Source organism: Triturus cristatus, chromosome 10, assembly GCF_964204655.1.
Source record: "Triturus cristatus chromosome 10, aTriCri1.1, whole genome shotgun sequence".
NCBI lineage: Eukaryota > Metazoa > Chordata > Amphibia > Caudata > Salamandridae > Triturus > Triturus cristatus.
The window spans coordinates 405422782-405448611 of NC_140593.1; the positions used below are offsets into that span (position 1 = coordinate 405422782).

The 25830-nt window shown below is 42.2% G+C and overlaps 1 protein-coding gene across 15 annotated transcripts in view; it reads left to right on the top strand.

Annotated features, from left to right (window-relative positions):
- KIAA1217 (KIAA1217 ortholog) overlaps positions 1-25830 on the top strand; it is a 1240780-nt gene that overhangs the window by 1027593 nt on the left and 187357 nt on the right. For all 15 annotated transcript variants that reach the window (XM_085631670.1, XM_085631677.1, XM_085631672.1 and 12 more), the window contains one exon: positions 2632-3473. In XM_085631670.1, the coding sequence (XP_085487796.1) occupies positions 2632-3473 (842 nt within the window). The remainder of the gene's footprint in view (positions 1-2631; positions 3474-25830) is intronic.

Sequence of the window (25830 nt, forward strand, 5' to 3'; positions counted from 1 at the left end):
GCCAATACCTGTTCATAAGTGCATATCAAGCACTTAGTAAGCAACAGGTGAGTCCTGACAAACATTAAAATTAGACTGCATGAGGACATAAACAAAACAACAAGGATGCTTCCTGTGTATAATGACCATATCCCTAGGAGGTGGAACACACCAAACAACTAATAGTGTGAATTGAGAGAGCAATACTTCTCTGGGGGGAGCCAAAATCCACTCTAACCCAATTTGAAATAGTTTGTCATAGTGGGCCCTGCAGAAAGCTGAGCTGTGAAGCCAGATCTAATTAGCCCATGCAAACTAATAGGTTTGGATTTAATGTGGTTTCTCAGGTAGCGTTAGGCATTGGAGAGCGATACACCAGAGGGAGCCAGCATCAGTAGACCGAGAGGGCTGCAGTTGTAAGTAGTCCCTTGTGCAGTTTAAGGCACGTACTGGAGTGAAGGTAGAAAGATACTCAGAACGCCAATAATATTATGCGAGAGATGAATATTCTGCTGTGCTGAGCCAAGATATGAATGACCAAGTCTGTGGCCCAGGGCTGAAAAAGTCAGGTTAAACAAAATAAGCCAATGATCGAAATGGGTGGATCCAAAACCCTTGCTGTATATATATTATCAATATGTCTGTGTCATCAAAACCCAGACCTAAAAAGGGGGATAAAGAATCACAAAAAGATAACTTGGGATAGCCGGAGAGAAAACTACAAGTCTCCATTATTCCGCAAGCGAGGTCTGGGGCATAAAACCACAAAACGGGGGGAGTTTGGGGCAGAGAACCTTAAAACAGGGAGTGCAAAAACTGTGCTAAACGAGAGTATGTTTAGAAAAAGTACTGTGCAGAAAGTTTATGCAATATTTCTCTAAGCTCCTGCGTGCTGTCAGTGCTCAGAGTATTGTTTGATGTCCTGGCAGTTTCGACCCCAGCTTCAGTTTGCCATTGTACAGCTGGAGTCTGTGACATGTCTCTTCCTGCAATTATCCTAATATGTGACAATATGTATTCTTCAGGAAACTTCTAAGTACTTAAAGGGCAATGCATATTTCTTTAATTGTGTGACTCTATGTGCAAACCAGAAGAAACACTAAATTATTTTGAGGGTCTGAAAGGGCATGCATAAGTAAATAACACTGATATTATGCTTGTGTTGGGGCAACAAAGGTAATCATCACCTCCTTTGAGTCTTTAATACCCACTGTGTTGTGATTTTGTTATATGTGCATTTGTTATCAGATTTGCTGGTTCTTTTTCTTGAGTTGCTGTTCTCTTTTCAGAATGGTCTTATTTGCTCCCATACCAATATGTCCTCTTGTCTGTGGGTATTGATGCTGTAGAGGAGGGTTCTGCATGCCAGTGGGCTTGTTTTTGAGATTGCAGTTCCGGAATTCTTATTTGGCACTCCTTGGCCACCTTCTGCCCAGTTAATACTCAAGTCTCACCGCTGATCAGATAACCCATGGAAAGAACCCATGTATATTCTTCTAAATATTGGTGAAAGGTCACTAAAGTAGACTTTGCTTGGCTTAATTCAATGACACTCAGTTAAACCTTTTTTCATATTTTGTTAATATAGACATTCTTAGTTAAGTAACTGGGACCTGTGTTGAGGGTTGGTGGTTTCCTTACCGTTTTCTTCTAGAACATGTGGGCAATTGTGTTTGACAAAATGTACATTAAAAACATTGGCTCATGTTGTTTTAACAGCCCGACAAGATTGAGCACATCAAATCAGAAGCGTCTTCCTGAAAAAATAATGTTACTTGCCGCATTAGGCTACACATTTCTACTACAGTCGATCATTTGTATTTGAATCTGTATAGTCATCATTGCCTTTATGGAGTGGTCTGTACAAGTTTAAAGTTTATTTAAGACCCTGTTCGAGGAGACTTTTCAGCAACATTTCTTGGTTGTAACCTATCAATTTATAAAATTCCCTTTGTTTGTTGACCATATCTGCTTATATCCTTAAACATGTAGTTTGTTTATGTAAGCAAAGATAACTTGTTTTCAAGTTCAATAAGTGTGCAAACAAATGGGTTATTATTTGAGAAGTCGCATGTAAAGCTTACCTAAGACTTCACCAGATTGCTCCATGTTAGGTCCTTGGTTTTTATTTCCTACCTCAGTACATTTGAGGATTTGTGGTCCTGGTTCAAATTATTTCAATTTTTTGATTTATAGAAGAAACATTAGGACTGGAACATGGTGACTTTAATGACATTGAGTCCTGGTGACCTTAATCAGTGATCCAACTAGTCTCATTTTTATTTGTATTGCAGTATGTGCCTGTATACTAAATAGTTCTGAACTGCAACATTAAACAGTTGGTCTTTTCTTACACTGTAGATTTTTTCTATTGTGATATTTTCACTCTGTCCTAAACATCTCCTTGCCTAACTATTTAAAAGGAAGTATGAAGCATGACGTCCTCTCTATAGCAAATAACCCTCACCTTTGAAAATCTTTCGGATCTGCAACAGTTAGTTTGCCTTAATAGGAAATGGACACCTGAGAATCCCTAATATCTTCTTAAAATAAATCATGTTTAAAGTGAATCTGTATAAATTATAGTATCTAAGAAAATTTTTAGTCTTCTCTGTTAAAGATAGCTCTTAATCTATTCCTTTCTTTTTTCAGATGCAGAGAGAAATCACATATACAGGTAGAGAAGGCCCACCGCTCCTTCGTCCAGGATCTGCTACCCATCAACACGTAGCCCCAAATTCACCTCCTGCTGCACAGATATCTCATTCGATGCCCCCTTCACCATCCAGGATTCCTTATGGTGGTGCTCGGCCACTAAGTGGACAAGGTAACACAGCTATTCCGAAAGAAAGACTAGGCAACATGCCTGTGTCCAGATCTATATCTCCAAGCCCTAGTGCCATTTTGGAAAGACGGGACGTTAAACCAGATGAGGATCTGAGCAACAAGAATGTTCAGCTGTTACGAAATGAGGGCATGTATGCGGACCCCTACATGTTTCTTGAGGGACGAATGAGTGTGGCCTCCTCTCATACTGGACATCCACTTGACCTCCCTGATCATGTATTTACTTATCATCGGGGTGCATTGAGGTCGTCAAGCACTTACTCAAGTTCTACAGTACAATCAGAAATGATGGAACAATCATTGTATAGACAGAAATCAAGAAAATACACTGACAGTCACCTGCCAAGTTTAGGTTCCAAAACACCTCCATCTTCACCACATAGGGTGGCTGATATGAGAATGGCAGACATTCATACTCATAATCCTCACATGCCACCTCACTCCATGCAGACCGACAGGAACTCTCCTATCCGCCAGTCATTTAAGAAAGACTCCGGATCACCTGTGTTCATTGAAACGACAATCACAAAAGCACGAAATGCCAGTGGATTACAGACCATGGTTGATGTGGTACCATCTCCCACTGAAAAGCAACAGACCTTAATAGGCTATGGACCTGCTGCACCACCCAAGGAAACCTATACAAGGTAAGACTGACAACATTTGATGCTTTCTTTGTCAGACTAATGTGGTGTATGGACTCTTTAGAGGGAATATCCTAAAACCCCTTCTAGCTATACATATCCAAGCCCCCACATGTGTACACTCATCCTCAGGTGTAACCCACATATCTGTCAGACCCTGGGTCTTTGTCTGATCTCTCCAAATCATAGAATTGTTTATTTACTGCCCAATTTAATTCCAGCTACTTGTACCATAACTGGCTAGTGTAACTATTGCTTGAATGTTTTCTTTTCCAGAAAAATGTATTTCTTTGCCATGTGAATTGTATCATGTTGAAACACTATGGTATAAATGTAGCGGTTCTTAGACCTGCAGGAAACCAAGAGCCCTAGTTCTAACATCGGAAAGGATATGAGATTATGTCATGGAGATTGTATATAACTGAATCAAGCTCATGTTAGCACAACCGTGTAGGATCCGCATCCCATAGCGCATTCTTTGGTATCCAGTAAGTCCTGGTCCTTTCTATAAACTCTGTGGACGCATTATTCGGCTCAGAGTTCAGAACAAAATGGTACGTTGTATGAAAAGAAGTCTATCTCCAATATGGATACTACACAATGAGTGGTCACTCGTTAGACAAGGAGATTTTGTCAAATGGCTAAGATTTTGAGTTTAGAGTCAGCGTTTTCTCCTTTATTTTGGACTTTAGTGCATAAATAAGGAGGGCAACCGATGTTATCTAAAAAAATATATATATAAAAGATGCCTCTAAAATGTTAAACACTAGAAGTCAAGACACCAGTGTTGTCTTCTGACCAGTAAAGAACGGTCTTAAAACATGCAGTAATGATGAAAACAAATTATCGAAAGGTGGTGGGGGAAAAGAAAACGTTGCTGAACAAAATTAATTCAGTGAAAGAGCATCTAAAAAAACTGGGGAAAACATTATATGCAAATGTAAAATAGTAGAATTCTAGGTTGAAAGTAGCAGAGCACGTTACAATGAATATAAAACAAGCATTGTGATTTACTTCCTAGTGCATACAGATACTCTGAGTGAGCAGAGTGGAGTGCACAGATGAATCTATTTTCATCCCTTATTTGACACTGTGTGATCGTCAGTCAGCAGTGCCTGTTTTCAGTAAGATAATCTTACACAGCCAGCTAGTGTGGCAAAAACATGGTGTCAGGTTGCCCCTTGAAGCTTAAAAATCTAGCCCTATGTCAAGAGAATGGGTGATGAAATGTCAATTTGCCTTGTACGAAAATATGTGCAGGGATCCATCTTTTAGGTTTCTCTTGCACAGCTCTTTTGGGAAATCTCTTGTATTAAAAAAAAAAAAACAATCTTAATAGGAGCTTAGATACAGCCCCTTACTTACTATTGGCGGTCTCCCACATGGTTCCCATGTCAATTTACTTACCACTGGCTGAGTCCCACGTCACTATACTTGCCATTGGCTACCATGTCACTCTTGTTACCTTGGTGGTCAGCGGCTCCTCCTCGTATCCATCGTCATGCCGTGGAGCCAGGACCAAGTGTTTCTTCCAGTGTTCCACTGGCCGGCCATTTGGGGAGGTACTTTTTTTTCCCTTCTTTCAAGCTTTCCATGCAAATGAATGTGTTTGCAGTCCTTCGCTCCTCTAATCTTCATTGTTTGTCCTACCCCTTCCTGCTCTCCATTGTCTTTCTGCCCCCCTCTCCCCTGTTGTCCCTTATCCCGTCCTTACTGTCCTATTTTTTTTTTTTGCTCCTCCCTCCACGCACTGTTGTTGTTTGCCCCATACCAACTAGCCCACCCCTTCACGTTCTTGCTTGGCTCATCCCACCTGTTATTTTTCCATTTCATTCTCGTTCTTTGCCCCACCCCCTTCTCGTCCTAAATTGTCTTGCTACCTCCCTCTCCTGTTAGTTATCTTGTCCTTGCTTTCCTGTTTTTCCCCAACCCCCCCCCCCCCGCCCAAACACTGTGGATGTAAAGGTAAATGCATACCACTAGGTGGGTAGAATAACCTCATTTGATCCTGCAAAACTCTTGAGAAGCACAGTCCTATATCCTGCACCTGTACCAAGTCCCTGCCGGGACATACAAAAGTGAATGCGGATGAGGGGATGCTGTCTGCTTGAGGTCATATGCCACTAATCGAACTGACAAAGCCCCAGCCCTCTCAGTCTTTTCAAATCCTTTGGTGTAAAAGAGGACAAACATTGGCAAAGCCAATAGGTTTTGCCTATGCAAAATCAATTGGGTTTATCAATGTATTTTTTTACATGTTGCACAGCAGTTTATCTGCTGTGCAACATGGCTTAAAGTACTTTCTTTAAAGCGCTAGGGCGATGACGTGGCCCGCTTTGACCATGTTATATCTTTTTTTAATTTAACTATTAAGTCATGTTGTACAGCAGCTCTACTGCTGTGCAACATACAAATAAAATTGAGAAAGCCGATAGATTTCTCATAGGCGAAACCTATTGGCTTTGCCAGTGCTTGTTTCTTAGGAGCCTACCACCAACACTCCCAAATGCTGATGTTTGCAACTACCAAGGCTGCCTAGTTTTGATTCCACCTTCTGCCTCTTTCTTCCACCATACTACACTGTCTCTTTATTTCACTCTTGTTGGTTCTTTTTCATCCTGGTTTTCTGCCTTTTGTCATTATTTTCATATGCTTCTATTCCTCCTTTTTTCTCCGCTTTCTGCTTTTCTCTGTACTGGATCAAAATCTGATGAAATAAAAACAAGTCAGACAAGTCCTGGCCCAAGACAATGAGTGCCGGTGCTCACCACCTGCATAAATCTAGCACTGCCCCTGCCCAGGGCTCCAAAGATCCATGCCTAAGCTCTCCCAAGCATTGGCCGTCCGTGGCCAGTGTGTCTCCACAGGCGAGTAGCATTCTTACAAGGAGTGCACAATTATTGGGTCGGAGCCCCGTTTATTGACTTTTTTCTGGGGGCAAAGCAACGGATAAAGCCTTCAGCTTTTATGAAGGGACTTGCGCAATTCCAAATAAATAATTCAAATGTGAAATTATTCGAACATCTGTTAATATTTTAGAAATTCTATTAAGAAAGCCACAACATCCTGCACAACACCCTACACTTAATCAGAGTTGATTGTGTTTCCAAAGAACGGCGGACACAGTGACCGCACTTCCCTGTGGTGTTCCCTTGTAGTGTAAGAGGTCGTCAATCTAGGTTGAGTGTGCACAAAACTGCTCCAGCATTCGCCATCGTTGAGTGCCAACTGCAATGCAGATAAGTGAGGAAATAGGACTTGTGGAATGGTGCACTGCTCGTTATTGCAATAAATGGTAATCAATTAGTCAATGAGTCTTGTGATGTTTTAAGAATTCTTGAGTAATTGAGTAATTCTTTATTTTCAAAAAAAGGGGGTGCCAGCCAACGCGTTTCGTTCATAAAATGAACTTCTTCAGGGCATGAGTAACGTTCCTGGTTGAGGGGAGCAGTAAAGTGAGGTAATAGTCCGCGATGGAGGGGCCGCCTTGGTAAGGGCCGGTGTGCGCTTATCTGCGAGTAGGGCTGGATGTCAGGTTGTCTGCTTCCATAATAAGAATGATTCTTATCATGGAAGTGGACAACCTGACATCCAGTTCCTTCATAATCACGCACACTTTTCTACAGATTTTTATTGGTGCGTTTACAGTCCTAGGTTGGTCACTTGGTGTACTGCAAGTATTTATGCTTACTGTCCGGAGCGGAATGAGGTTATTCCTCACTCCTTTGCGTGTCAGAATGATGTCTGGAAACCTTGCGGTGAAATGGTGGCATGTTATTTCTTTTTCCTCCGATGATGCGGCTCAAATTCCTGTCAATGTTCCTTCTACTAGCAGGACTACTACTGTTCCTTTACTGTCGCAGTCGGAGGTCCAGGACATCATTGAAGCTGCGGCGGAAGGGTCTTTTGCTGGTTCGAACAAGGGGTAGGCGGGCAGATCCTCTCTGGCTCATGAAGCTCATCTTCAGTTTCGGGTCAGCCCTCTTCTTCTTCTGGAAAATATCTGTGGTGTGACGAAAGGAGGACACCCTGTCTGGAGTACGCCAGTATCTGGGGTTTTTTCCATTTCATGTAGAGGCTTTATTTCCACAATACTCAAAGCCTTGTGCTATGGCAATACCTTTGTATGGTCCGCTCAGAGATGGCAGAGTGGAAGGAGATCGATAATGTCTCAGTTCCACGATTGTTACAGAAACCATATATGTTGGAAAGGGAGGAGGTTCTTTCCCATAATGTGGCAGATAATCTGGCTCTGCAGGCCACCCTCAATGCAGCATTTACTGGATTCAATGATTTCTTATGCCTTTAGAGACAGTATACGTTCTCTGCAATATAAAGGTTGGTCTGATTATGAAAAGTTCTGGGATATATTACCTGTTCTTCTCCTCGCAGAGAGTTGAATGGGGTACTCTGGTCAAATGAAGGTCCTGTTCCGAAGCATTCTTGACAGCTACGGGGGAATAGCGGTTGGAGGGAGCCTGCATCATTTCTTTTGCGTCATAATGTAACAGTTCATTGGATTCTCAGCATGGTCGGAGATGACTATGTGGAGGAGTTAGTGTACGCTCCATCATGTACAGGGCCCAGAGTGACTCGTCTTCCAGCCTGGGGTCCGAAACATCTAGAGCTGCTCCACAGGGTAGAAATGCTGCTTCAGAAGGTGCAGTTATTCCAGTTCCTGCAGGAGAGTGGGGTATGGGCGCTTATTCCTTTCTGTTTCTGGTCTTGAAGACGTTGGTGCTTATAAGCCAGTGCTTGTTTTATGTGGGTCAATGCTTGGTTCCAGATGATTCACTTTTAGACGTTGACGCTGCAGTCAATCATTCCCTTGATTAGGCCAGGGGAATTGGTTGACTTCCATTGTCCGGGAGGATGCTTATCTTCATGTTCCCATGAATCCTCCCATCAGAAGTTTCTGTGATTTGCTCTTTGCCAGTTTTGCGTCTTTCCATTCATTCTCAATTACTTCCCAAGGGCGTTTCCCTAAGTACTGGCTCCATTCATGGCATTTTCTGCATTCAGAGGGTATCTTGGTTCACCAGTCTTTGGACGATTGGTCGGTGCAAGCTTCATCACAGGTGATGTTTTTTGCCCTTATAGTACGGGTGCCGGCAGTACTGGGTTCTCATGGGTTCCTCGTCTCATGGTAAAGGTCCTCCTTAAACCCGTCCCATGACTGGGTTTTCTTTGAGGCACAGTTCCAGTCTCAGCATGGTTGAGTGTGTTTGCTGGATGGGCGAGTGATCAAGCAGCAGGGTCACATCAGGAGTCTGTTGGCACATATCTGCACAAGCATGGCTGCTTGGCCCAGGGTTCAGAGAGACCTGGCGTCTGCGATCTTTGTTGTCAAGTGCACTCACTTTCAGCTTCACCAGTTGGTCACTTGGATTCTAGGTCTTTGGGACCCAGTGTCCCAAATTTTGGGATTTTCAATTCCTCTGACTCGGAGGATCAGGTGGAATCTGGAATGGGGTTTAGACACCGCACACCTGGTGCAGGGGGTTCAGTTACATCCACCCAATCCATTATTTCTTTCCATGGATGCCAGTTTTCCAGGTCAGACACATGGGGTATCGATTTGCAGGTGCAATGTTGGACTTGTTCCAGGGCAGGTCATACCTCAAATTAGTGGGAACTCAAGGCTCTGAGTTGTGTTCTTCTTGTGTTCAGTTCCCATTTGCTGGGAAGGCGGTGCTGGGGAGAACCGAGTGTCCCTGCATATGCTTTTGTGAACAAACAGAGGGTTGAGGGATTCGGTCCAGGCGTCTAATCATGTTGGCTTGGTAGTTGCTTACATTGGCTCTGGTTTCTCTGGAAGCCATTCACATTCAAGGGACGGTCAATGTGACCGCACTTTTGCTAAGCAGTGAGTTTCTGGGGTCTTTTCTGTGAATCTATGAGTGTTTGCTCAATTGTCTCATCTTTGGGGGATGCTGTAATGGATCTTTTTGCCTCCCAGACTGATACCAATGTTCAGTTGTTCTATGCAAAGGCCAGTCCGTGCGGGCTTGGGGATTCCATGCCCTGTCCTGTCCTGTCAGTGGCCAGTGGGTCTTATCTATGCCTTTTCTCAGTTTCTGCTTGTTGAACCCTTGCTGGTGGGAGTGTGGAAGTTGAGAGCTGAGATTATTCTGGTGGCTCCCCAGTGACAGCAGACCAGTTGATTTCCCCTGTATTGAAAAGGTTGAGGGCCCTGGAGTGGTTTCTCCCAGTGGTCCCGTCCCCTCAGGTGTTCCCATTTTGTGGAGGGGAAGTCTGCTGAGCCTCGGTTTGATGGTCTGAAGGTTGAGGGAAGTGGTGTGTAAGGCCAGGGAGTTTCAGACACTTTGTTGGCTACGTTACATGCGTCCAGACCGTGGTCTATTCGTTGCTCAGATTATCAGTATTGGATGTCTTTTTCCACATGGTGTGGGGTCAGGGGTCTTGATCCTACTAATGTGAGTTTACTGTTGGTGATGGTATTTTTGTAGGGTGGTTCTTAAATGGGTTTGATTGTGGCTCCGTTTGGAACACAGTGGACAGCAATCCTAGCATCCGGGGGTCCATGGAAGACTTTGTTGGATGTGGATGGTTTGGTGCCCCCAGCTTTTGATGAGTTTGTCAAAATATCGCCCTTTGTCGGTGAGTTCCGTACCTTCTTGGGACTTGGCGGTGGTATTGAGTCCTTGATGCGTGCTCCTTTTGAACCATAGAAGGCTATTGATTTAGAGTTCTTTACCCTTATGATGCTCTCTCTGGTGGCAGTTCCATCAGTCAGAAGGTTAGGGGAGTTGGCCGCTTTGTCCTCTATGTTTCCATTTCACAGGGTGTTTTCTGACAGAGTGGTATTGGTGACTGTGCCGGGGTTTCCCCATCAGTTTTGTCTTCCTTTCACTTACAGCGAAAAGTGATTTTGATGGAATTTTTCCCTTCCCCAGGAGTGGAGGAGGAGAGGTTGCACTGCATTGATGTCAGGTGGGCTGTTTTGGCCTACTTGCAGAATGTTTCACCCTTTGGCAAGGTGGAGCTATTGTGTGTGACGTTTGGTGAAGCCAGGTGGGGTGTGTAGCCGACAGCTGTTACTTTGCGCAGCTGGGTTAGGATGCTGGTTTCTAAGGCCTATTAGATTCTTGGTCTGGTTCCCCCTTTTTCGGTTCTGGGTCGGCATACTCAGTGTATGCCCTCAACTGTGGTGGTGCTACAGGGTGCTTCCACTGGGGATATTATTTAGGTGGCGCCCTGGGCTGATTCCTCCACATTTGCCAGGCATTGTAGTCTGGCTGAGGTGCAGTGTGTCACTGAGGTGTTTGTTCATCAGGTTCTTTCTGTGCTGGATTAGATGGTGTCCTGATGAGGTGTATCTCAATTACTGTGTGTGTTCAGCAGGCATTGCCAGTTGTCTGAATTTGTTTGCTTGCTACGTCTCACACGTAAGGGCTGCAAAATGAGGGAATGAACGAGGAGGTTATGTCTGAATTAGTTACCGGAAATCGCATTACTCTAAGTCCTATTATCTCGCATGCAGCCAGGGTCTCCCAACCTCCATATGAGACAACTGACATGGCTGTTGGTTGGAGCTTATTACGAACAGGTGGTGTGGTGGGGGAGAGGGGCCTTTATTCATTTTAGATCTCGTGGCATTGGTGTCTGGGGAGGCCTCACATGTAAGGGCTGAACGCAAGTGAATAGGACTCAGTAATGCAATTACTGGTAAGTAATTAAGACACTGCTATCCATCCGTTCGGGTGAAGTAAGGTGGGCGTCTTTTTACTCGTCCTAAAGAGAAAGATGGCGGCAGGTCTCTTGCACGTCACACTCTGAGATAAATGCCATATTCATAGAGGGCTTGAAGGAAATGTTACGATTGTAAATTGGTTATATAGTGACAGTGAGGGAGGTTTGTGGTCACAGATGCAACAAGGGGTTGTTGAACTTCCCAGAAGTATTGCAGTCCAATGCTGGAGCGGGACTCAGGAACGTATTTTAGGTGCCACCTAGAGACAGCTTTTTGGTGTTTGACATCAAAACTCTATTGTCGGACAATACCAATAATTACAGTGGACTTTTGGCCAACCCATTACTTAACATTGGTTACTTTCTGACTTCTTATTCAGTAGTTTTCCTTCCTCTTCTTGTATCTGTCCTTTCCCTAGGGCATCACTTCTTTACCATCCTTTTGATTAAATATATTGTATACACCCACGGTCTACATTCAGGGAACTACTTTCCCCCCCCAGCAATCTTATTTTTTTTTTTGCTTTCTTCCTTGTATGCTGCTTCCCCCCCAAAACTCCACTGTGGTTGTCATGGTGCTTTTCCCTCACCCCTGGCCTTTTTTTCTTACATTTGTTTTAAACCTCCACCCCAAATCTCCTCTGTTTCTGGGTCACCCCATCCATGTTCCTCTCTCCACACTGCTTGCTTGCTCCTCTGCCAATGCACTCAGGCTTTGATTTCGACCCCACATCCCATATTTTCCTCCGTTGCTCCCAGCACCCCATCCATCACGTCATTTTTCTTTTTTTAAAAGGATTTTGTTTTAGAGGGCCTGGCATCTCCAGTTTGCTACCAGGTTGCTCCTTTATTCTTTAAGGTGTTTCGGCATATTTGTTTTCCAATTTTCCGCTCCAAGATAGACAGCCACCATATTGTAACTGTAAATTAAGTTTAAAAAAAAAAAAGAAAGGCCACTACGTCATAATGCAAATGCATGGCTATGCATGTGCACCTTTGCTTTATCATGCTATGGCAGCTTGTTTTTGCCAGTGCCGTTCCACATCAGCAAACAAGCTTTGCTCCTGTTGCTGATGGAGAACAGCTTTGGCAGAAAGCACTGGCAAAGCCATGAGGTCAGATGATGCCAGTGAAAAGAGAGACTTGTTGGCTTTGCCAGTGTTTGTTTTTATAAATGGGATTAAATTGTTGAGTTCTAGCGCAATTTTCCAAATAGTTTGACTGAAACGTCAGATTTCAAGGGCATCAAACATAGATATAGGTGAGCAGAACCATGCCAGATTTTTAGCATGAGCAATAACTATAAACTGTAATTGATCTGCTTTTCAATTCATTTTATTCTGAAAATCCAGTGTGGATCAATCAGTCTTGGACCGCCATTGGACATATCTGCAATAGTTTCAGGCAGTTTTGAAACGTAGCTATAGTAAGGTACCAAACAACGTTATTTCTGCCTGTCTGCAAACTGTGTAGTACCTAGAAGAAGCATTTGTGGCGCTCATTCAGGGCTGCTTGTCATTGGTCTGTACATTACTAAAAGCAGCTCTGCGGCTTAGAAGTGGCCAGGAAGAGTGTTCTCTGTCGCTTGTATGGCCAGTCTAGTAGCGTGGCAACGTCACCTTCCACTTTTCTATTGGTACACTTTTTATTCCACAACTACTAGCCACTGAAAAGGGTCTGGGGTTGGATCACAAACTGCACCAGTGCACGGCAATTTTGTGCTTGTGCCCACCAATTATGTTTCAATGCGTGAATGTTTGCACCAATCTGGGGCTAGAATGTCTCCAATCACTGGCTATGGACAGGATAAACTTGCATTTGTACTAACTGGCTTAAAGTGTTTTGTAGTGGACAGTTGGTGCAAATGCTAGTTTGCGGTGAACAGTGTCAAGGTCATTGCAACTGTGCAGTACACTGTGGAAAGTTTTCCCGAGCACGGTGGGCAGTCCATCAGCAGAGCAATTTACGAGATCCAGGGCTTGGAGGTACATTCATCTCTCAGTTTCAGTAGCACCAGTAAGAGTTCATATCCAAAACGTCAAATGTTTGTTTATTAATTGGAAAGGAAGTACACAGTCCACTTGCAATAGAAGAATACGTTGAGAGAGATTTCCTCCATTACACGAGATGATACAGAATCCTCCTGGAGGGGGTTTCTGGTGAGTTCCAGTCAGGGAAGAGAGAGATAGAAGAATGAAATCCTGGGAAAGGTTGCGTCAGCGCCTTGCAGTTTCCAGTAAGTCACTCGGGCCACCCAGGGGCGGTTCTTTTAGAGAGCTCAACACCATCACCATCCTCTCCACCACAGTGTTCTTGGATTCATAATAACCTGCTCCTCCCAGGTCAAACCAAGTGTGATTCTATTGTCTCTCTGGTGCCACTGGCTCAGTCATTAGGGCGTAATTGCCTTTTATGGAGGAAAATGAGAATTCCCCTATCGACCTCCTGCTTCCTTTAAATTAAGGGAAATTCCTGGGAACAAAAGTCATTGTTAAATAGTAATAGCAATATGACACATCTAGATCAGAATACTATAAAGAAGGGAGGGGGGCACTGGAAATTCCATGAGACTGGCTGCGCCTTATTCTCCAACATTCGGTCCACTCCATCCTGCGCGTTAAAATTGACAAAGGATTGAGCAACCTGTTTGGAGCTTTTGATCTATATACTCGGGGACTCCCTTGAAGTTTATTATTTCCAAGGAAGCCAATGGAATTGTATTCCCAGGTCTTAAAATATCGTGGTCCTAGATGCCGTATTTTAATTTTTAATTTTTTAAAATTCTGCGTGTGCTACTACATTAAACACAGACCTATTGTTTTTGCCAATATTTGTTTTCTTCTTGTAATCTACATTGTTCATACAAAAAAACATTTTTTCCATTGGTAAAAAAGGAACATAGAAAGATAAAAACTATACTTGAGTGTGTGTGTGTGTAGATGGCAGCACTTGTATAGCACACACCGTCCTATGGTTTATAAAACTACCTGCCCAAACATGTAAATTCAGATTTTCTCTAAAGCTTAGATGCATTGCTGAGAGTTCAATATCTAGCAATAGAGAGTTATACCATAAAGGAGCCTGGACAGAAAAGGTTTGATTACCCTCTACCCCACCAAGTGCTAAGATTATATTTTACAATCTTCGGTTTGACTTGGTTGCTGCTGAATGGCTCCTGGTCAGTCAGACACCCGAGTAATAATCTTCGAAGTCTAGTATCAAGGAGGCAGTTAGTATCGATATTTAGGCACAATGCATGGAATCTCTAAAATGTAATGCGGTCCTGAACTGAGATCCAATGTAGAGTTTTATGGGCCATGGAGAAATGGTCTCTTCTTTTCAGTCTGTATTTGGTGCAAATGGTTGCATTTTGGGCTCTTTGAAGTGTCTCCACAAGGATCTTTGGGAGTCCTAATTAAATGGCATTGCGAAATTCTTGGCACCTATTTTCTTTTCATCAAGGACAGAAGATGCTGAAGGGTTTCAAGTCTATTGATGCTATAAAAGCAATCCTTAACAACTGTGTGCACCTGATGTTAAATGGGATGCCTCTGCCTCAACTAGGAACCTCAAGTGTTTAACCTTTTTGCAGAAACTCGTTTTAACCTGAAAATGTAGAGTCAGTAGGATAGGTCTGCCCTTATTGTGGAACAAGTCTAAACGTGATTGAGGTTCTTGAGAAATCAAGTGGCAATGTGAGTTTCTTCATCGTAGGATTGGTTTGAGAGTCTGTGATTATAGGTTGAATTGGAGCTAAAGGTGGGTATTGTCGAAGGCTGGGGAAAGGCAGACCGCTGCAGGACACCATCGATGGCAGAACTGTGTGCTAAAGTCCCAACTTAACTTGAGGCCTTTCCAGCTGGATCCACTATATCAAAGGCCATGGATTATTTAATAAGGTGATAAATTATTGGTACAAATAGCTTGGGATATTGCTTGAGAAACCACACAGGTGCAGGGTTTCATATGGAGTCTATAGATTGTGAAATAGTTAGACTTGATGACATTTCCTCCAGTTTAACTGGATTACGTTCAAAGTCTCAGAATTAGTTAGCCGGGCAGTCCTCAAGGATACCTCTGGCCATTTATCAATTGGAGATGGCGATTGACTTATTCTTTGTAAGTTATCAGAAAAGGAATGGTTCAAGCGGTCACAAAAATCTTGCAATGGCCTACCTTTGGTAAAATTGCTAACACTAGTCAAAGCAGATCTGAAAATCCTGAAAATAGAAGAAGGGTGGTTGGAAGTGTGTTTGATTTCCTGGTCCCAGTAAACTTCTTATACTGGCCGAACATCTTTTTTTATCTTGTTATAAGGACTCAACATTTATCTTTAAAAAAAGTGTTTCAATTCTTTTATTTTTCTTCACGACTCCAGTGCCCTTGTAATTAGCAGAGCATCCCAGGATGTGTTGTGTGATTGTGGCCTGGACCTACAGTAGGCCAACTTCTCATCCCTGAAAGATTTCATGGATCCAGTGAAGAGTTTGTAGACTTCGCAACAAGAAATATAAAAGACAATCACAGGTTTAAGTAGGTTGGCAAGATGAGGTTTTAAGACTTCTTTCTGGATCCTAGGGAGGGCTAATTTCAATACAGGAAAAGAAAGGAGGTCATTGTTGCTAGGTTAGGGGAAAGTGCTGAAAAAGTGATCTGAACTAATACAAGAAGTAATGGCACAATAGGGTATATCAGGATATTCCAATATTTAAAATAAATATATATAGCTGTCCACAATATGACCTTTGGCGCTAGTAGGGCCCTGAATGATTCAAATTAACCCTGGGTCTGACCGTATCAAAATTAGCTCTGTACGAACGTCACGCATTAAGAGCTGGCTAAGACATATGAGAGTTATAACGAGTGGGGCAAGGGATGTCATGGGGGCCAATATGCCTTTAATATGGAACATTATGGCCAGGAGTCTGGTAGCAGAACAGAATAGTTGCATTGTCTTTGGTGTTTTTTTTTTACTTTTACAAATTCACCGCAACTCCCAGGCACTCATAATCCGAGCACCCTAGAGTGATGGGTTTGGGATGGAGTAGGCACTATGATTTAAAAAGGATTGCTATCCTAGCACCTTTTCCTCCATTAGGATGTGTCCATGAATATCTTGTGGGTGTAAGATCGGCTTGGACAGTGGGAGCGCCTGAAACTACTAATTTGTTTCCCAAATGTAAGAAATGGAGTGCCTTCAAAGCCACAGAGAACTTCACCTACAGAAGTGGTGGTGTGTGACTAATCATGTTAGTGGTGTAAAAAGTCAGTAGTGCATTACAGGGGTGTGAAACTTCCAAGAAGCTGGCTTAGAAGGCCCTCAGTGGGACGAGATCTCCATGGGGCGCAGTGTGTGAGGCTGTTTAGAAGCGGTCAGGAAGAGGGTAAGTGGAGCAATTACCGGAAAGTGAGGTTGAACTTTGGTTTAGGTGGGTGTTTGGTTTCAGCTTCTCATGGGCGAGACAAAAATGTTTGTAATACAGTTTGCGAGATTGGCAGGGTCTTTTTTTTAGTTTTTGAGGTGCTAATTCTACAATTAGAAATACAGTTATGATTGAAAAAATATCAGGATACCAGTAGTAAGTCAGACCGGTATTTCTGCAAAGATGCAGATTTTGGTGCCCTGCTATGGAGTTCTACTAAGTTCATTGGTTTGTTTATCTCATTATGCCTCTTAAAAGGTGCTAGTTTTACAAAGCCCTGAAGTGCAGCGGCGAGTTTGCTTATGAGATAAGGTAAGTCAGAATTCTGGGTCATTGTTATAATCGCTGTCCAACAAGACTTACGATTTCCCTTGTTTACACTCCTTGTGGTGTTTGCGCTTATTGCAGGCCCATTGCGGGACACCAAACAGGCGTTTTAAGGCTGATAATTCAGGCTATCTGTGTTTTATGTAGCGTCCATTTTTGCCGTACCTACCTTTTAAAGTTAGACAGATTTCTCCTTGAGTCAACCTTACGTCTACGTGGCATTTACTGTGATACTGATTTGTTCCCAAGCTGATAAGGTCCCCAACCCTGGTCAGGCGCATTCTGTATACATAATGCAAAGTACGTAACTCAACATACTCTTTCCCCCCTGTTGTGGCATGAGCGCCTTCCCTGAATGTATATCCTGTACTACGAACTTTCTGAAGTCAGAAAACAGCCCAGTACTGAGAGGAAACAAGGGTAATTAAAAAAAACAAGCATTGGCAAAGTCAGTAAGCCTAGATGATTGTTTTCTTTATACAGGGCAGCTATAAGATAAAAAAAATTATGTATTGTGATTTGGAGTACTTTTGAGATGTAAAATAGTCCTTCGGCATTGCAATGCAAGCACTCCATAGAAGACGGAATAAAACACCAAACATCCAATAGCATGAGGGGAGAGAGATGAATAGTCATCTGGTTGGAGCAAAAGCCCCAACTATGTATATTTCAAGGAATTTGTAACAATGCGTCTTGCAGACAGTTGCAGCCTCAAGCTACGCCTAAAAATGAAATTAAGATATGGGAGAGGGATAGTAGTAAAAGAGCAGAGTGCCAGGTACCAGTTTGGTAAGGAAAGGAAAGAAATTGAGAAAGCAGTAACCGTAGGAAGTAATAGATTCAACCACTGACAGAAAAATGTGATTGATGGAAAAAGACAGTGAGTGTACACTGGATAGAGAGAAAAAAAGACAATACTGTGAGAGCAGGTTCAATGGAAAAGAATGAGTGGGAAAGAAAGGTCACAGGTAGACATAAATGGAAAGGACCTTGTGAGAGTGGAGTGAATAAGGGTATGACCGAAGAAGTTCATGCAGGATGAGACCAGTGTCATACCACAGATGAAGGCAAATAAATGTGAAGTAATCTTGGAAGAGGGGTGAAAGTGAGAGCAGATCCATTGCATGGGTAAAAGGAAAAAGCAGATTGCAAGATACAAAAACGCCTTATGGGAAAAGTTAATTAGGCTTAGGACCTGATTACGATGTCCATCGGAGTTGCCTCCGACCGATATCGCTGCAGTTTTAGAACCGACGACCTCAGGTTGGCGGTGCGAAATCAAAATTATGATGCAACCGCACATGGTGCAGTCGCAAATTCCCATTTCACTATGGGAGCTTGTGCAGCGGTCGGAAACTGGCCGCTGCACAAGATCCCATAGAGAAATGGGAGTTACTGTAAATCCCTGCTCCATGTGGCAGGCACCTCACAATGCCTGCCAAACGGTGCAGGGATCTAGAAGGGGGCACTGCCCACAACAGGACGCCACGGAAGGAAAGGGCCCTGCTAGGTGCCCCCAAAGTCGCTTTCCGACAGGCTTTCCATGTCGGAAAGCCTGATATGGAAAGCCTGTCGGAAACTGAAATCATAATCCCAACGGCGGAAACGCCATCCGTAAGGGATTAAGTGATGATTCCAACTGACCGACAGGCTCCTTGAGCCCATCGTAAGCCAGTTGGATTGACCAGCCGGTTTGCACTCTAACCGCCGTCATTGAAATACGGCATTCAGACTTCAAACCAAGGATGTCGGTTGGTAAGACTCCGATGAGTGGTCAGAGGCTTACCGACCAACATCCTAATCAGGCCCTAAATCGGAGAAAGCAAATTAAGAGGGTCAGACTGCAGATGAATTGAGAGAAATAAGAACCCAAAGAGAAATGAGTACAGAGGCCACAGAGTGATACCTTTTTTCACCTTAGAGGATGAGTAAAAATGAAGGTCTCCAGGGAGTGCTAACAGATATGGCGGAAATGTGAAGTTAATTACAAACTATAAAAAACTTTAAACTGGGTCGAAGTATCTGTTGTTTCTGATCATAGGCTAGGCTTCTTTCTCGGATGTAGTGAGGTATAAGAAGTCAGTTGGAATGGGAGTATTTATGTCTCCATTTTAGAACCTGCTCGAAGAGGATAAAGGAATTGAGTTCCAGAGTTGGGAGGATAAAGTGCTGGTTTGATGGGGGATCTCTTAATTCTACATGAAACATTAAATATCCTTCACACCTGTTACACGTAGTTGTCGAAGAGCACTGTTGCACTGTTGATAGCACTGAATACTAAGAGACGTGTTTGAGGATACCTAGGTAGCTCCTCCAGAAAAACCTGGCGGAGAGCCAAATACTTGTAGATTGGTGGGTTTTAGCATAACATTTATCAGACGTTTTCCACCCCAGAATCTCTTGCAAATGTACTCCTGGCCAGGGTGTAGTAAAAGCACTTGCAGGGTGGGAATGGGCAGCCCATACATTGATGGGATGTAAAGAGCATTAACGTGTTAAAATTTTTTCGCCCAAAAAAGTTGAGAAATGCAAATGTGTGGGTGCTCTGGGATTTTGCAACTGTCTCAGATTTCCAGGAGCACTCCATGAATTCTTTGAGAATTCCTGAAAGTTTCCTAAAAAACATAAGGGAAATCTGATGAAAGCAGGTTTCCTACTTTCTTCTTTTTTCGGTCAAGCATTGCATGCGCTGCTCGGTGAGGCGTGTTGTCTTCAGGTATAGACTTGAAGCTCTGCCCACTCTCTGTACATATTTTTCTTTGGCTTGTGTCATTGTCCACTGTAAACGGTGGCTTTTCATTGGTCAATAGGCTTAGTAGTCCCTCCTTAGTCTTATTTTGTAACCTCCAATGAGGACACCCCCTGTTACGTGTATTGTTACTCTGTGGTCTTTAATCACAGCCTCCGAGCACTCATTTCTCAAATAGCTTTGTCCTGCCTGCAGTTGCAGGCAGGGCACACTCTCTCCTAGCTCTTTAAAAAAATTCTTTATAGCATGGGCACCGAGCACATTTGCAATGCAATTAGATGTCTGGCATTTACGAGAGTTTAAGCTATTGGCATAGTAAACGACAATGCTTTATATTTCTCTATTTTAAAAACAACACCTAAATAAAAGGCATTGCCAATGCCAATAGCTCAAACTCTTGTAAATGCCAGACCTATTATTGCATTGCTAATGCTTGTTACAGTTGCACTAATTTTATGACGTCCTTGGAGCTATTCGTTTTATATATTTCTAAATTCACTTAAGAAACCAAAGTTAAACTGAGGTTTCTGTTACAAATTAACACGGAAACAAGAATGAAATTCACAAACTGTGGTTAGCTCCCTAATACATAACTAGCACAAAGCCAAACAAAAGATAACTTCCACACCAGATGCAATGCCTAGAACATCACCATTGAGACGGCTGATACAATTACAAATGTCCTATCTAATCTTATCGGTGGCATTACATTTCTCATTACCTGTATTTAGTACAATGAAAGAGATGACCATGAATGTAATAATATGTAGTGGTTTGAGTATGTGTTGTTGTTTAATTATGTTGGGCTTTTAGGTGTTGTCACGGATGAGTAAAAATAATGTGGGGTCATACAAATTGCATTTGTTTAACGAGTTATGGGTTGCATGTATTTTGCGTGAGTTATTGCTGAAGCGAATCCTAATTTGAGTAGTTTTTCAGTTTTAATTTTTGTACTTTAATTGTGGGTTTTTTTTAAGCACATTTCTGAGGATTTTTAAACATACATACAAAGCTAATCATAACTTCACTTTCACCTGTTTTTTTTCCCCCACATCAGACAGGGACAGGTGGGTGCAGGGGCTGGTGCCCACCCCTGTGGCCAGTCAACATCCTGTGCTTAACCATTGGCCATGGCCAACCCACCATGGCGAGCTAACCCCTACTGTGCAGGCCCTCTGCCCATGTGCAGTATGGGTTAGCTGCAGGGCCCCCAGGCCTGTAGCTACGCCCTGTGACCAACCTGCCACAGCCAGCCCCTCCTGTGCACGTCCTTAGGCCATGAACACCAGGTGTTGGCTGCAGGGCATTTGCCCTGGCGCTGCTCCCAACCCACAGACAACTGCTCCGCTCAACCCCCCCCCCACCCTCCTCGTGGTCTTCCAGCAGACTTGCCTCCTACCTTGTTTTGGCTGCGCGGGAGCATTCGCACTCCCTAAACTTGGTTTACAAAACCACACAGACTGCTTTCATCTATGCAGAGAAGCCCCATTGATGGTACACACTTTGCAGCCTTGACAAAGGACCCATGTAGCTGAAATGAGTATGCTACCGCTGTAAATATATTTGCACTGCATTAATCCCTATTTCGAGTGCACGTATTCTTACACCCCAAGAGGCGTTTAGAGAAAAAAGTGAATATGTATGTGTGTGTGTATATATCAATTGATTGAATTTGTGGCCAAGTTTAAAAAAAATTAAAAAATCAATAGCCTTGTGTTTTAATATTGCATTTCTCTTTATTTTATGGTATCAAAATATCATGGGCTAAATCAACAAAAGTATTTAATATCTATTGTTTACAAAAAGTTCCCCCAATTGGAGTTATGATGGAAAATTTACACCCAATGGAGCGGCATTTCTGTAAACAATATTTAAGCCACAATATGTATGTCAGATTATATCTGTGTTACTGATATTCTGACATACAACTGTTGTATATGTATGTGTACCTGTCTGTGTGGAGAATGAATGCATCAAATCAAGTCATATATTTATTATGATGAACTCTTGCTGTTTTTTTCTGTAATAGATGAAAAATATTCCGCTTCCGTAGGTTGTCCTCTACTGTGTGTTTTAATTGACTTCCTAAAATCATAGCTAAAATTAAATATTCAGCTTCAGTTGGCTAATCTATTTCTTCAGCATGGCTGTTTGGTAGCAGGATAAAGTTCTGATGTTTGCTGATTGCAAATGTTTATAAGATTGTTGAAATTGGCTGTAAACTCCATGTTACAACAAGGAGTAAGAGTAATACTAATGAGACCAGCATGGTATAAATGTAAACCTCTCTATATGACGAGCTGAGTGAAAAATTCATCCATCGGCGTGGGGAGGGAGAACAAGGATTTACCGTTACGTTTCCTCCTTGTGGGGTTTAACATAATGGCTATCACAGAGAGAGAAGCAAAGGCCGTTTTAAAAAAAAATGTACTTACAAAAAGCACATTGTGAAGTACAAGGAGCGTGTGTACTTCGGCTAGCACCATTCAGCCATTGGATTTCATGTGTTTTTCATGACTGGCCATTGCTTGGATGGATTGTCTGTCTGCGACATGACATTTCGTGGATAGCTACACTGTCCTATTTGTGTTCCCAATAGGGTTTGGTGATGGGGATAAAGTGGTTTCATTGTTAGACTAGAGTCAGTGAGTGCTCTTTGATGTATTTACTTTTCTCGCAGAAGTACATTTTAGTTGCTTTTTGATAGGATTTTTGTTTAACAAGTGCTTGATGTTTGGATGTTGTAGGCTGTTACCAAGACACATTGCTATTAACCAAATACACTTGCATGCTTTATAAAAAAAATATATACATATTTGCTTTATTTAAAGCTTGTTTTTGTTTTGTAAAGGCTTGAGCTCATGGGCTTTATTCAAATTCAATTAAAATACTGGATCTTTGTCAAAGGTGTTTATTATGTAATGTTTTGCTCTCGGTGCCTTTTGAGCTCACCATTTACAATGCAAACGTCATCTTCTGTATCCTTTTTCTAGCACTCCTCTTTGAGAGAACAACCTGATTCTAACACAGCCTTTTCAGCAAGTTCTACGCCCAACTTCTATAATCTTGTAGCCCAGGGTGTTGCTTCTTTATGGGATTTTCTTTCTAGGGCAGCTGAGGCCAACACACCCAGTCACCAAACTATTACCAGAAACTTCCCCTGACAAAAGGCCAGACCTATTGGCTTTGCCAATGATTTTATGTTCGGATGGAGTGATGGCATACGGTGCCATCCATAGCCCTGCAGATTGTTTGGTGAAGGAGTAGGTTAGGAAAAATAACAGCTGGTTTCCTTGTAGTTCCTTTTATGCATAGGGCACATGTTCGAGAGATTGGGCCATCGGACGTGCACCCTACTCTAATCTGTGTACCGGGCACATTAAGCCCTAAGATATTGCTACTGGGATTGGAGCCACAAACCTGTAGATTACACGCAGACCTCTACATTAGGTCTAATAATGAAATGAAATATCTGAATGGGATTGTAACACATAGGATACAGATAGACAACATTCTGCAAATGAGGTACAGTAGTGACACTGATCTATAGTAAATGAATTGGCACCTGTGGACATCTAGCTACATTCATATCCCCGCTGCATGTGAGTTAATACCATACTTGTGAGTGAAAGTGTATACAGAGATCCCTGTATAGAACAGGCAGTGATGTAGCAAGAGTGTCCAAGGGCCCTAACACAAGCACGAAAATGTACTCTATCCACCACTTGGGTAGTAAAGGTATCCGTTGTGGGGTAGTCATAAATCCCTGAGGCCCCTATGCCTGTGTACCTGCTATACCGCTGATAGCTACACCCTGCACACAGGCGGCGTAACATTATCTCTCTCCTGTTACCTTGCTTGTCCTTTACTTCATCCAATTTACCTCAACAAAACCATCATCTCATGTGCCTTAGCATAGGGGACTATTACGTTTTCTAAGGATGAGCTTATTTTAATATTGTTTTATTTTATTAGTGTAACTAGATATTGAACTTCGGTTAGGTTCAGGGTTAGAAGCATTAAGGTTAGACAAAGAATTCCATTTTTAATTAATTTTGTTATTTAATGGAGATACTAAAATATATAACATTGGATAGTGTTAGCATTAAGGTTAAGGCAAATGCTTCCTTCCTGTTGAATAAGATCTGTTTAATATATATTAAATATTTCAAATCTACTAGAGTTAGGATGATACATGATACTTTTTAAATGTAATTAATTATCACAATGAAATATTCGAAATTAGCCTTGGGTTTACCTCCCAAAAAATTACATAGAAAAAAAGATACATACACACATACTAACGTACATTAGCAAATCAACTACGTCTAAGTTTAATGTGCTAAATCATGCAGTGTTATCACGTTAGAAAGAGATATGCAAGGGAGCTTGCACAAGTGGACAGAGTGCTGCAGTTGTGAAGTAGCCCATCGTGCAGTTCAGTGCAAGCACGGTTTGCCGGCAGAAGGATACATTTAACAGCCAATAGCAATGGGTGAGAGATTAATTTTCCTCTTGATTGAGCCAAGACGTGATTGACAAAGTCTCGCACTAGTGGCTGATAGAGGCTGGTACAAGAAGTTCCAAAGGTTGAAAGGGGTAAACCCAAAGCCCACTTTGTTGTGAGCAATAGGTCTGGTTGGACGCCTGCACGGTCATAACACAGACCTAAAAAGAATGTAGGGTTTCTCCCACCTGCCAGCTCCTCAAGAACTTACATGCACAAAATGTACATATTGATTTAAGGGTTATGTAAATTACACAATAAAAAAATGCATAATTTTAAATTATATTTAAAAGTTAGGGTTAAGGGTTCAGTGAAAATATAATAAGGATATCGAAAATATATTAAAAGCAGTCGGGGTTGAATTCAGTAGCATACCACCAACTGCAGTTCTGAAAACACTGCAAGGAAAGTGTCCATTAATGGAAGAACACAGGGCAAAGCATAGCAGTTAGGTTTTACAAAGACTGCAAGACTGAGCCCTTGTGTGTGTTTTGCTGGGCACACCCTCTATAAATGCAGGCTTCACATTTCTCTCTACTGAATTTCCTTAGGAATCAAATTTACTCCTGCCCTGCCCTATCCTGTCTCTTTGTTGTGGAAATAGGCTGATAAAAGTGTTAGTAGACAGATAACTTCCTCTTTGTCAATGTTATCTCACAGCTCGCTGTGTCAGCTGCAGTCCAAGTCTTGTAGAGTGGTACTGCTGCCCTCTTGTTAGTCTGTTATTTTAGCACTTCTTTCCATGTTCATGTTTGCACCATGCAGTGCACTGATATTGTTAGTTTCAATCCCTCACATATTTTAAAGCTAGCGGTACTGAGTGTATGTTTTACCTTTATTGTATGTATTTTTAAAGTGTGCCTTAACTTTTAAACTTTTTTTAAAAACATTATTTATGGAATCAGAATCAGAAGCAGCTTTATTCGATTTTTAAAAAACAAAACCATAAAAGCAGACATGTATCACATTTCATTCAATGAGACAGACTTTAAAGGTTAAAAATATCGACATATTAAAAATAATCTAATTCATGGAGATCCTGAATCTAATAACGGTTTTTAGGAACATAGAGACCGAAAAAATAAGAAATTCATCATCTAACATTTGTAATCTGACCAACGCCACTCTACATTGTCTCAACCCTAACTTTTTTAAAACGGGTCGAAGAATACTTTTTCTAGGTTCTGAATAACATTTACAAAAAAGAATACAGTGAAGGGAAGATTGGACAGAAACCAGATCACAGGGACAAGGAATAAGTTCCTTGAGCCAACAATTCTTCTCAGGGAAGGTGACCATTCTAAAAAAGATGTCGGCCCTAAAACGAGACAACAACATACGAGTATAGCAGCTGGGGACTAGTTTCAAATATGGTTGGATACCCAGGTTAGTAATAAGTAACTGATTGGCCATAACAGAGCTCTTACATTTCTCTGACATCCAGCGTTGCTCTGAAAGGAAATGCAGACAAATTTGCTTAAGCTTCTTTCTTGAGAAATTCGTCATGCTGTCTGGAGAGTCAAAGAACTCTGGGTGGCCCAACTCCATAAAGAAGTTCCTTATGTAATTTAACCATTATTTATGGAATTTTTCACACAAAAATTGAGCGGTCATACACAGACTTATAACAAAATCTTGTTT